This window comes from Tupaia chinensis, unplaced genomic scaffold (assembly GCF_000334495.1).
Source record: "Tupaia chinensis unplaced genomic scaffold, TupChi_1.0 Scaffold000140_1, whole genome shotgun sequence".
NCBI lineage: Eukaryota > Metazoa > Chordata > Mammalia > Scandentia > Tupaiidae > Tupaia > Tupaia belangeri.
The window spans coordinates 7,385,557-7,397,974 of NW_006159610.1; the positions used below are offsets into that span (position 1 = coordinate 7,385,557).

Genomic DNA, 12,418 nt, shown 5'->3' on the forward strand with positions numbered 1-12,418 from the left:
GAGGAGTGGGCAAAGGGAGTCAGGGCCAGACCGAGAGTGGCTTAGTGGGCAGAACCCACCGGGCCAGGTGATTGACTGGAGGGAGGATGCCGAGGTTCTTAAGGACTGAGTGGAAGGAGGTTTGACTTGCTGGGTTGGGGGACAATGATGAGGACAAGGAGGTGAATGGAGGAAAGATGCTGTGACAGAGTCTAGTTTTAGGGATCGCGAGTCTGCAGCATCTGTGGGATCATTGCCAGAGGAGGGCCGGTGGGCAGCCGGATGCAGTGGTCTGAGACTCAGGGGGTGAGAATGGAGCTGGAGACAACAGGTCTGGGAGAGATCAGCTGTGGATGTTCATGAAAGCCAAGCGAGTGGCTGAGATCACAACGTGACAGGCAGTGCGGTTGTATGATGACATATAAAATACGGTCCCTGCCCTCACAACCAGTACAAATTCAAGATTTGACATAGACCTTAAAACTGTTTATGAACCCGTCCATATCTCCATAGCAACCTCAAAGGGAAGGGATGGCTGTGCCCTCTCCCAGACAGGGGGAAACACACAGATGGCTGCTGTCGCCCGCGAGCCTCCTGATGCTGGAGTGGTTGTCACTTCCCGTGGGGCCCCTAGCCAGCCCAAACCTGTGTCTTCCCCACCTCAGCCGCAGGGCCGAGGGGAGGGGAGATGGTTGAATCAGCCCCTTCTAAACCACTCTTTCTCTAGGTCTGGCCGTCCACACCCACTGCTCCGCCAAAGCCATAGTGGGCGTGGCTGTAATGACCAAACTGCTGAGCCCAAAGACACATCGATAGCCAGCTCACCCGCCGTTCTGTAATATTCAATGCCCTTGGCCTTGCCTGCTTCTCACAACTGTCGTCGGGTGGCTTTGGTGACAACAGTCACAGTCCTGGTGCTTCGAGGGCTGGCTGTGTGTCAGAGCCCTGTGGAACAGACTACAGAGTCCCTCATCTACTTCGCTGTTGCCCTGGGCAGCGTGCACAATTACCCCCACGTTACAGGTGGGGACAGAGCTGTGAGCTCTCCAAGCTAGAGCCATGAAAGGGTAGGATTCGAACTCAGACCATCTGAAAACAAAAAACTGCATATTTAAGTACTGAAACGAGATACTTCTGCTGAATTTCTGGCAAGTGTGTGTTCTTTCTCTTTCTCTCTCTCTTTCTCTCTTTATCTTTCTAGGGCCATCCCTCCTCAGACCTTTATTGGGCTCCATTTTGCACCCCCCACCCCCACCCCGCTATGCTTTTCAGGGTGTTCTCTCCAAGGTCCATTTGGCAACATGCTCTCTCTCTGGGGCCAGTTTTATCCCTGTAGCTTTGCCCCATGCATGTGGAAATGGCTCTCGGAATGGAAACAACTTCCAGACGTCAGCCCTTCTCTCACCTCTACTTCTGACCTGGCCACCTCCTGAACACCTGTGCCCGTGTGGCCGCCAGGGGTCTCGTGCTCAGCCTGGAAAACACCCTAACCACATATTACAGTTTCCTGCACTTACTCCTTTCCCCAAGTCCTTACTGTGTGTGGCACCATCGAGGGCTCGGTTAACAGAGCCAGAAGGTCAGGAGCTCTGACTCCCCCTCCTCTTCACCCTCAGACCCATCAGTAACCGATCTTGTCCATCCAGCTTTCCCGGTGCTCTCACAAACTGGCCCTCACCTGCCCTGGTCAGGCCCTCATCTCCTCTCTAGGTGACCACAGCTCCTGGCTGGTCTCACCTAGTAAAAGCCATCCGGTTTGCCTCCTGAGGGCTAGCTCTACAAGCCAGCTGGACCGCTGCCCGACTGGACCCTCTGCTCTGGCTTTCTCCCGACCCTAAATCAAGGGTGAACTCCTCCACATGGCACACGGTGTCTTGCATGAACAGCCTCTGAGCTCCCCCTCCTCCCACTCAGCCCCGGCTTCTGAAGCCTTTGAGCTGTGCCCCCTTTGCCGGCACATGCGCCCTCTTCTCGTCTGTCCTTTCTGAGCTTAGGGGTCAGTGGTTGCAAACCTGTTACCAGTCTCCTGCCCTCCTCCTTTTGTCTCCTCTGTGCCCTGTACTGAGTCTGGGTTATCACAGCTGCAACGTGGACGAAACTCAGGTGTTTCCTTGTCTGCTCTCTCAGTCTGGAAGACATGCGCCTGGTTGGTGAGACCCAGTTCTTACATGTCAGAATTCTAACCCTAGTGCCCAGTGCTTAGTATCATTCTGTAAATGTTTGTCTTCTGAAGGAATGAAGGACTGGAGGAATCCTCCTAACTGGGTCTTATGTTCTCAGAAACAGGATGGAGAACCCCTAAGACATGGGTGATATTGAGAAGCTTGAACTGAACAGGGGCTAGCTGAGGTTTTCAGCCTTCCAAAGGGGTCTAGTATCTCCCGCTGGGAGGCCACATCTTACAGGACCCAGGCACATGCCCCCTGGGGTCTTCCTTGACTACTGCCCCTCTCATCCTGGGGCAATAAGCAGAAGAACAAACCCATTGCAGCTGCAGGCTGGCTCAGCGAGCTGTGACTACCCTAAACCAGGACATGACTTTAGATTTAGTGAAAGAGCCCAGTGTAAAGCCGGAGGACTGGGCTGGAGTCTTGCCTCTACAGGATATTCGACGTGTGAGTTCAGCCACGTGGGACTTCTCTGAGCTCTGGTAGCTTTTCCTCGGAACCCAGGAATGAAAGCACTGCTCATCTGCTCCCTGGGGGAGCTCTGAGGCTGGAACAAGGAGATGTGAAAGCTCTTTTGCTTCTATAGCACCGAGAAAGCACATTGCCCCTCTACTCAGGGTCCTGCGTGGCCCAGAGGGTGTGCCCTGAGGATGCCGCTCGCAGTCCCTGCCTCAGTCGTCATCAGAGACACCAAGCTTAGCACAGAGCAGCTGGGAACCTCTGGTAGGGGAGGAGGGCACCGCTCAGACATCTGCACGGGTGGTTTTTAAACACAAAGAATATGGAGGAAATACCACAGAATTTATGGAGTGAAAACTTTAAAAAGAAACACAAGACTTAAGTCAAAACAGTTGACTCCACTCTAGGGGAGCGTCTGCCTGGATGTAGGAGGGTAAAACAGACTTGGAGTGGGTTGGGACAAAGGGAAAAGCTCTGTGGGACATCCTACCGTGTAGGGTGGACAGGCTCCTTCAACACCGCTCAGGGTGGGGTGGAGTCTGTGCTGCCTGGATGAGGTCAGCACCTGCCAGCATTTCCGAAACGTGCATCTCTGGATCCGGCAGGTCCACTTCTAAGACTGCCACTTGGGATATCCTCGTCTGAGGGGACAGTAGTCAGTACTGAATGTCCCCTGCAGCCTCATCTGGAGTTGGGAAGATACAGAAACAACGCGAACGCCATCCGATCGAGGCCATGCTAACCAAGTCACAGCACGTCCACACACTGCAGCCTGTCTGTCTCTAAATATGAACAGGGGAAAATATTCGTGACATGGTAAGTGAAAAAGACCAGCTGCAGGATGGCATGGATACGAAGATTTTGTTTTCATAAAAACTAAAATATACCTACTTCTGGATATGCATGGAAAAAGGCACAGGAGGATGCACACCAATTTGTGAACAGCGTTGGTCTCTGGCAGTTAGGATTGTCGATTGTATTTTCTATACAATTCCGTAGAGTTGCGTTATTTATTATTATTTTCATTTTAAAAATTATTTTTATAATTAATTTATTAAACTTTCTTTCTTTCTTTCTTTTAATTTTATCAGAGAGGGACAGAGAGAGAGAGAGAAAACAAGCCTCCAGGTCTGGGATTTGAACTACAGTTGGCCATGTGGAAGTTCAGTGCTCTTAACTACCATGCCACCTGCTGGCCCCTCATATTTTAAATTTCAAGATTATTCTTTTGATGAATGAGAGAGAAAGAAACAACTTTTTTTTTTTTTTTTTTTGATAGAGTTTTGCTATGGGGCATGTGCACTTGCTGGAAAGACAGAGACAGAAAGCTAGAAATCCCCCCTCCCCCCAGGTGGATGGCCATGATGCAATCTCTTCTCCTCCATCTCTTCTTGGGATTTTAGGGACTTAATGCACATGCACCCAGCATATTTCAAGCTGCTAAGTTTGGGACTTGAACTGTGTCAGCCACATGAGAGTCCAGAGCCTTAACCACCATGCCACCTCTTGGCTCCAATAGATAATATTCTTAAATTGGGGAATTTATCCATCCTTTCTAAGCTCATTGTCATTTTCTGAGTCGAGTCTCAGTCAGGTTGGAACCATGGGCACACACCTGCCTGCTGCGCTCGGGGAGGTCTCCAGATGCGAACCGCCAACCCCTGTGTCGGGTTTACCTCTGACCACCATCCCGTCCTCTAATCGTGGTATTTGTTGTTGTTTTGTTTATTTGTTTTTGTTTTTGGCCACAGGGTATGTGCGCTTATCACAGAGACAGTGAGAGGGAACATAAGAAATCACCTCCAGGGGTGATGGCCATGTCACAGTCCCTTCTCCTCCATTCTTCTCCTAGAATTTTGGGCATTCATTCACATGTGCCCGGTGTGATTTTCAAGCCAGAGTCCAGGAGTCAAACTGCTCTGGACTGTGTGGGGGTCCAGCTCCTTAACCAGCACACTTCCTGCTGGCCCGGCCCTGTTTTTAATACACACATTATTGAAAGAAAAGTATCAGATAGGCACGGCGGCATGTACCTGTAACCCCAGGAGACAGGAGGATTGCAAGTCTGAGGCTAGTCTTGCATCCTAGCAAGACCCTGCCTCTCTAAAAAGAAGAAGGAAAAAAAAGATTCAGAAACTAGCTAAAAGTCTAATGTTTAATTATGGTAAACATCATGGCAACAGAATGCCCTTTTTCCCAGAGAAGCCCTGGCCAGAGTGTCCTTATATCGTGTTGTGAATGTTCAAATTGTAACACATCCTTAATCAGGTTACTTACTCGTGTGATGAAAACCCTTAATACCTCTCATTTCTGACCCTCCTCTCCGTCCTGCTAATGGCCACCATTCACAGAGTACTATCTTGCTCAGTGGCAGGCATGGAAAGGGTGGGATAATCTCCCCCTGGCATTTCCAGTTTTTGCACATCTCATAGGAAGGGCTCCACAATGCAGGAGGGACCTCAGTGCAACCCCTCAAGAAACCTGGACATCTCTGAGCTTGCCCACACTCTATAGCACCCCCATGAACAAGGCGGGATCTTGGGTTAGCTCACGGGCGCCGTGCTCCCAGGGTGACATCCAGGCAAAGAGCCCGAGAAGGGAAGTGGAGACCCGGTTCAGGTGGCCACGGAACTCGGCACCTGCTCTCTCGTGTTCTTGGTTCCCAGGCTTGGTCAGCGCTGTTCAAATCGAGTTCCTCAGAGCACCCCATCTGGCATGTGTTCAGTAAGTGCTCCTGAAGGAGCCTGTGGTCAAATGCGCCTGAGTGATGCCGATTTCCACGGCCCTCTCTTGGAGACTCCCAGTCACGCTGGCAGGTGACAGTCCCTGAGCAGTCTCGCAGTAAGTAAGCTTACTCAGCAGAGCGGATGCCGGCCTTGCTCACGTCTGTTTCACCTTGGAACCCTCTAACGTCTGATCCACTGAGTTTAGTCAGATCCGAGGTCATGATGAAAGGCCACTCCCTCCGTGGCACCTTGCTCCACCCTGCACAGGGGCTTTTCGGGCTGAAAGCAGAGTGTTTCAGGGGACCCCTGCTGAAACGAAGCCGCGTGTGCACATCTGTGTAACCATTCCAGTGGAGATGCTGATCAGACGAGATAAGGAGCGATAGATGATGATGAGGGACAGCTGTCTAACAGGGCTGAACTGCAGCCTGGGACACTCGGGTCTGGATGGGGCGCTGCAGTTGGGGGGACACTAAGAACAAATACAAAACGGGGGCAGGGCGGGGCACACAGTTAGAGACGAGGGCGGTGCTTGGAAGGGCCTTGGTATTTCTGTGGTTCCCTGTTTATTGGTGGTGGACACGTGCCTCTTCTGGATTTACGTACCAAATTTATGCTTGTCACTTCCACTTTTGAACATAATCTTTCAATAAGGGTAATGGGCTTTGGAGTCACACAGCCCATTCCTCCGTTTCTTTTCCTGTAAAATGGGGTTAGTGACGAGCTTTACCTCTTAGACTTGTTTACGAGGCTGAAATGAAGACCCTCAGAATAGTAACTAGCACATAGTGAGTGCTCCACAAACAGTATTATCATGATTAATTGTTGCTATTTATATTTGCAGCTAAGATTCCTTTCTGACTTGACAGATCCATTTGGAGGTCTCCCAGGTTTCTCAAGCTTAATAGGACCAAAACGGAATTCTTGCTTTTCCCCACAATGTCTTATCTCCTCCAGCCTTCTCTCCTCGGTGAATGGCACCTAGACTTCTATAGCTCAAGTCAGGGATATGAGAGTCCATCGTGGTCCCTCCCTCCCCTCCCTTCCCCTTTCACATCTGTTCCCCCAGGAAATTCTGCAGCATCTGACCCAAACATGCGAGGGGTTTTCAAAAAGTTTGTAGGAAATATGTGTTATCAAAAAATTATGTGGGAGGCAGCAGGTGGTGTGGTGGTTTAGGCTCTGGACTCCCACATGGCCGAGTGCAGTTGTAATCCTGGGCCTGGCAGCTTGCTTTCTTACTTTTTCTCTCTTTCTCTTCTGTCTGTCTCTCTGGTGAGCACACATGCCCTATAGCAAACTTTTTTAAAAAATTAAAAATTATGCATAGATTTTAATATTTTTTTGCACCCAAATAAACTCATACTCTAATTTCATTTTCCATGGAACTTTCTGAAGTCTGTTCATATATTCCAGAATGATTAAACTCATCTCCTCCTTCCTAGCTATCTTCCCTGTTGTGGTGTGAGCATCCTGATCACTAGATAAAGGTGGTGGCCTTCCCTACGGCCTCTCTGCTTTGTTTCAGTGAACGCTTCACAGGCTGCCAGGGTGATCTTGATGTACTGGACATCGCCTGCAGTGGCTCGGGCTGTGTGGCTGCTGCAGATACCCGCTCCTTCGCCGGGCTCCTCCCCGCTGGCCCTGCCACCTGTGCTGTTCTTTCCCGCCTCAGAGTCTTCATCTGTGTTGCCCTTTTTGCCTGGAGAGCTCTACCTGAGGCTCCTCACAGGGTGAGCTCCTCCATACCAACAAGTCCCAGGTGGACACAGGCCCCAGGGCCACACCTTCCTGGAGGTCAACTGGCTCTTCCTCATCACAACCTTTTCCGCACCACTGCACGGCCCTTTTCTCAGCTTGCAATCTTCTTCTCCTTCTCCTCCTTCTCCTACTCTTCCTTCCTCTTCTTCTTCCTCTTCTTCTTCCACTTCTTCTTCCTCCTCCTCCTCCTCTTTTTCTTCAGAGATGTTTTTGTTATAGGGTGTGTGTGCTCGTTAGAGAGACAGTTGCAGATAAAGAGAAAGTGAGAAATCACCCTCCCAGGGAGATAGTCGCACTGCAGTCCCCTCTGCTTCACTCTCCTCTCGAGATCTTGGGTACACATGCACTCATGCCTGGCGTGTTTCAAGCCTCCAGGTCCAGGACTTGAACCACGGTCGGCCATGTGGTAGTTCAGTGCCTTAACCACTATGCCACTTGGTGACCACACAATCACTTCTTTATTTGTCTCCCCGTTTACAGTCTGTCTCTCCAGTGGAAATTCTCTGAGGTCCAATGCTAACACTGTCTAAACCCAGTGCAGGGCCTGCCCCCTACCCGGTGGGACTAATGGCTGAGTGTCACAGTGAGGGAACCTCTCTGCCCTCTTCAGTTACTGCTTTGTGATTCACTGATGGTTAAGCAAAACAGCAGAACACAGTTCTGTCTACTTAGCCAGATAAGCTCAGAGCCAGAACAAAGGGCCCACACCCAGGTTTACAACATGCTTTAGACATCTCGGGGAAGTCTGCCTTATCTGCCTGCACTGACCTGAGGCAGAGCTCTCGGCTGCTCCTCCAGCCTGCCACCAAGGGGCCATCCAACCCAGGAGGGGCCACTAGACTCAGGAACGGATAAACATTATGGGGTAGCTGTCTTCCAGGGTGCCAGGGTTTTCCATCAGGCTAATGTCTGGCCTCAATTTTTTTCTAGAATATTCAGTCTCTGACCCATATAGTCACTTAACTCTGAATATAAAAATATGCAGATATATTGGGTTGTTGGAAAAGTCACAATGTATTTTTGCATAGAAAAACATGAAAAAATACGTGATGACTTTTCTGGTTTTTTTTTTTTTTGAGAGGTTTTTTTTTGCTATAGTGCGCGTGTGCTCGCCAGACAGACAGAGAGAGACATAGAGACAGAAAGCGAGAAATCACCCCCCAGGGGGGATGGTCACACCGCAATCCCTTCTCCTCCATTCTCCTCTCGGGATCTTGGGCACACATGCACACGAGCCCGGCATGAGTTTTTAAGCCATCGGGTCTGGGACGCGAACCGCGGTCGACTATGTGGGAGTCCAGCGACACAGCCATTATGCTAACTGCTGGTTCCCCGTGATGACTTTTCTGACAACTCAGTGTATTTTGGAGGAGAGCCCTTCTTTGATGGCTGCTGGTCCGAGAAGCCTACCGTGGCAGCCATTCTGTCTCTCAGCAGACATGGGGCCGTCAAACATGGGGCCGGGTTCTGGGGAAGTTAATATAAATGTTTATTGATGATGCAGTCATCAAGAAAATAAAGTTGCTGATTCATTGCCTCACAATGAAACCCTTTGTATTCCCTCCTCTTCCTTCCTCTTTATAAGGAGAAACCCTGAGAAAGAACACATTTCGGGAACCCACTGGGTGTGATGTGTTCTCGGCTGACTGCTCCTTCCTCCATCTGCAGATCGTGGGTGCTGTGACTCTAGGGAGTCCATTTTTCTCCTGCACCTAGAGGACCACTGCTCCGGGGGCGCGGAGGAGCAATGGAAGCCTTGGGGTTTCTAAGATTAGAAGTGAATGGACTCACGGTGACGGTGGCCCTGTCCGTGGTTCTCGTGGCCCTGCTGAAATGGTAAGTGCCCCAACCCTAGGGTCAGTGACCTCGCCGGATATGTCAGCCCTGGAGCCTTGCTGGTGCCAGGATGGGGTACGTGGGAGTGTGTTTTTCTTCTTTTCTAATCTAGAGGGAGTTGAGTATTAACACAGCTTCAGAATTAAAAGCAAACAGCCAGGTTAATCTTTTGCTAAAATGCATGAGATTGAAGTGTCAGGAAAGGCTGGTGATTCAGTGGCTGAGAACGCTATGCATAATTAAGTTGGAAAGAGATGGAAAAAGAAACAAATTGCAAAGGCATTAGGCTTGGGTGGAAGTGTTTCCTCATACCCCGTTGTATCTTCTCACCTTGTTTTCCTAAGATCCTCTCTCCGTGTTGGATTTACTGTGGATTCAGCCTCTTGGTTCATGTTACATGAAAAACACAGAAGACCTTGGAGCTGTTTGGCTAACGCGGACCACTTTGGGGAAGCACTGTTGGGGATTTCTGTGTGTTTAAGGACAAAGTGGTAGAACCAATTTCCAAATTTTCTAGAATCTGATAGAAGGGAATGAATTCTGACCAACGTAACACCCACAACATCTGAAACCCTGAAAGAATCTCGGACTTGAACCACAAGGCACGCCCCCATGGTTTGGTTAATTCAGCAGTTGGTTTTCCTAAACCCGGCTCTGTGGGGTCCACAGCGGTGCAACACCCAGGACACGCTCCGTTCATGAGCGTTCACCTTGTCGGTTACACTTATTAGAGTTGCCTACTCAATCGAAAGCACCTGGATTTAGGTGACTCTGGTTTTCAAGGGGAAAGTGAAAAAAATAACGGAGTTGGAACAGAATTTCAATTTATGTTTCTGGTGGTAATAGAGCCTCCTCTGGATTAATAAGTGGGAAAGCACTTTGAAAAGCATCAAGCATTATGCAAATGTGAGGTATTATTCTTTCGGAATTTGCATAGCTGAAAGTGGAATGCACGTTTGATGTTCTATGATGATGAAATTACTTCTTGGAAATTGGCTCTGAAACCCAGCTTCAGTCCCAGTGCTGTTTTTCTTTTTAACTGGTTTAATTATCTTTTGAACTTCTCTATCTGAGTGTCACTTATCTTGCATTAAAACTAGACACATGCAAAACCAAGAGCAAATGGTAGCCCCTGGCCCCCCAGCCCTAGTAATCCCTCCTGGCGTGTTTCTCTGCTCAGGGAAGCCCCAGCCCCGCGACAGGCAGTAAGGGCTCAGTAGATTCCGCTGCTGAGATCCACTATCATCCACGTAACCCCAAAGTGAGGGAGATGGCTGTAGTGGGTTAGCTTTATTTCTCATTTCCCGTCATGTGTTTATTAATATTAATTTCTCATCCACTGTTCAGCTTGGCCTGTGGTTCCCACAGCGTACACCTCCTGCTCTCTCGCTCCTGTCCGTACTGTGTCCTTGGAGCGCCTGGACTCCGCAGTGTCCGACAGAGAGCGTGTGTGACGAGCGAGTGGCAGGCACGCCTTGCAGCCAGGCAGCTGCACACCGGCAATCTAATCTCGGGGCCGTATTAATAAAATGGCTCGAAGTGCAGAGATTAAGATAGAGGCATGAAGCAGAGGTGGTCAATAGGAAGCGAGACCCGAGTTCCATTTGTTATCACGGAAATATTTATTGACCTGTTAATGTGTGCCAGGCCAGGCGGGAGGCCCTGCTGCAAAGTCGGGGGGCGGGGACCTGGACCAGATGTCACAGGCTGGGGGAGACGTGGAGGTTCTAGGCTTGGGCTCAGTACTCAGAGAGGCTAATGCTGAAGCAGAGGGGCAGAGGAGAGAGCCACTGTGGCCATGGGTCTGAGGCTCTTGGGCTCAACCCCTGACCTAGCACAAGGCCACCATCCCTGGGCTCTGGACCCGCCTCTTCCGGGCAAGACTCTCGGCAGCCGTGAAACAACAGACACCAGCTCCGAGGCAGGGCCTCCCCGCTTTATTCTCTTGGAAGGGCACGTGTGGGAGAGAGAAAGGTGCTATTACTCCAGGGAGGGATTCCCAGAAAGAAACGCGGGAGGCGCAGAGGTGCCCGTGGCCATCCTGCTCCTGAGGAGATGTCACAGAGGGCGAGGGTGGAGTTTCCAAATCACTTCACCAGATTGGCTCTTCCTTCAAGAGTTGTCCCTGCCATCGGGCCAGGTCAGATAGCAATGGGAAGCCTAGACAGAGAGGTGAAACCATGAGGACACCCAGGTGGCTTCTTGCCCCTCCACCAGTCTGAGTTCGTGGAGGGCACAGGCCAAGTCTTGGATCTCATTACCATTCTGGAAACTTCTGTCCATGGCAGACGCTCTGCTAGTGTTTGGTGGATGGGTCCACACTCCCCAGCTCAGCTCGGCCCCTAGACCTGGGGTGCACTGCCCGGCCTTTGCCCTCGCGGGTCTCCTGTTTGAATGTCCTTCCTCAGTCCTTCCATGCCAGGCTCAGGGGCGTTTCTGCAGGGAAGTGTTTCCGTTTCCCAAAGGCACTTATGAGTCCCCTCTCAGCGCTGCTCTCATCAGACCACTGGACTCCTCCCCTCTCTCACAGTGCCTGGCTCACTGTGGATGCCTAGTAATTGCTGGATGGCACTCATTTAACCTCTGACCTTCGCGGCTGCTTTCTCCCTCTGGCTCTTCTCTTCGCCCTCACAGCTCCCTAAAACCCTCTTGCCCAGATCACTCTCCCCCTGAAAGCTGACCGCGTGTTCAGTTGGGGCCAACTTGCCGTCCACTTTTCTAACTGTTGTGGATATACCATACCCCCCCTCACCTCAGAAACAGAGACCAGGGCATGTACTGAATAAGCACTTTTTAGTTATTAAGTCTGTGTGAATTTGGAGAACAGGAGACGAGAAAGTCCCTTTCTTTTCACGGGCTGTGATGCGCCGCGTGTGGTGTGTTTCGTTAGTTTCCCCACACTGCACCTGAGAGCAGGATCCAATGATGGTCATTCAAACTGACTGATGTGTGGTCGAGCCAGGGAACCGGGGTATCCTGTGATCGGGGTGATGTGCTGCAGCAGAGACGGAGCTGGGGTGTAGACGCATTCACTAGACGTTACAGGAAGCACGTGCTAAGTAAGCGATTTTCACACCAGCTAAAACTCTCTAAAAACTTATTTTTCCGTATAAGAGAGTCAGAAATTCTTACTTCTGACCAGCTAAAACTCTCTAAAAACTTATTTTTCTGTATAAGAGAGTCAGAAATTCTTACTTCAAAAGGCAAGAAGCGAGTTGTGTGAGTTGCATTTTGCCCGAGGCAGCCATAAGTATTAGCCTGTTTTAACTTTCAGGCAACATCCGAGAAACAGCTGCCGGGTCCCTGTTGTGGTGATGGGGGTAGGGGAGGGAGATAAGGATTTCTTTATGCTTTAAGAAGGCGAGTAAGGAAATAGCCCAAATGTTAATAGTGGCTTTCTTTCAGTGCCGAGGTTATGGGTAGTTTTTTTCATCTTTCACATTTCTTTAATGAGTGGGAATTACTTAGCAGAAAAATAGAAATTTTACT

At 50.1% G+C, this 12,418-nt stretch overlaps 1 protein-coding gene across 6 annotated transcripts in view; it reads left to right on the top strand.

Moving 5' to 3' along the window:
* Positions 1-12,418, top strand: part of TBXAS1 (thromboxane A synthase 1) — a 199,506-nt gene that overhangs the window by 4,551 nt on the left and 182,537 nt on the right. For 3 of the 6 annotated variants that reach the window (XM_027770512.1, XM_027770515.1, XM_027770513.1), the window contains exon 2: positions 8,762-8,929. In XM_027770512.1, the coding sequence (XP_027626313.1) occupies positions 8,841-8,929 (89 nt within the window). In that variant the 5' untranslated portion in view covers positions 8,762-8,840. Of the gene's footprint in view, positions 1-3,107; positions 3,423-8,695; positions 8,930-12,418 lie in introns of those variants that run through there. The other 3 variants (XM_027770516.1, XM_027770517.1, XM_027770514.1) reach the window with 2 other exon arrangements.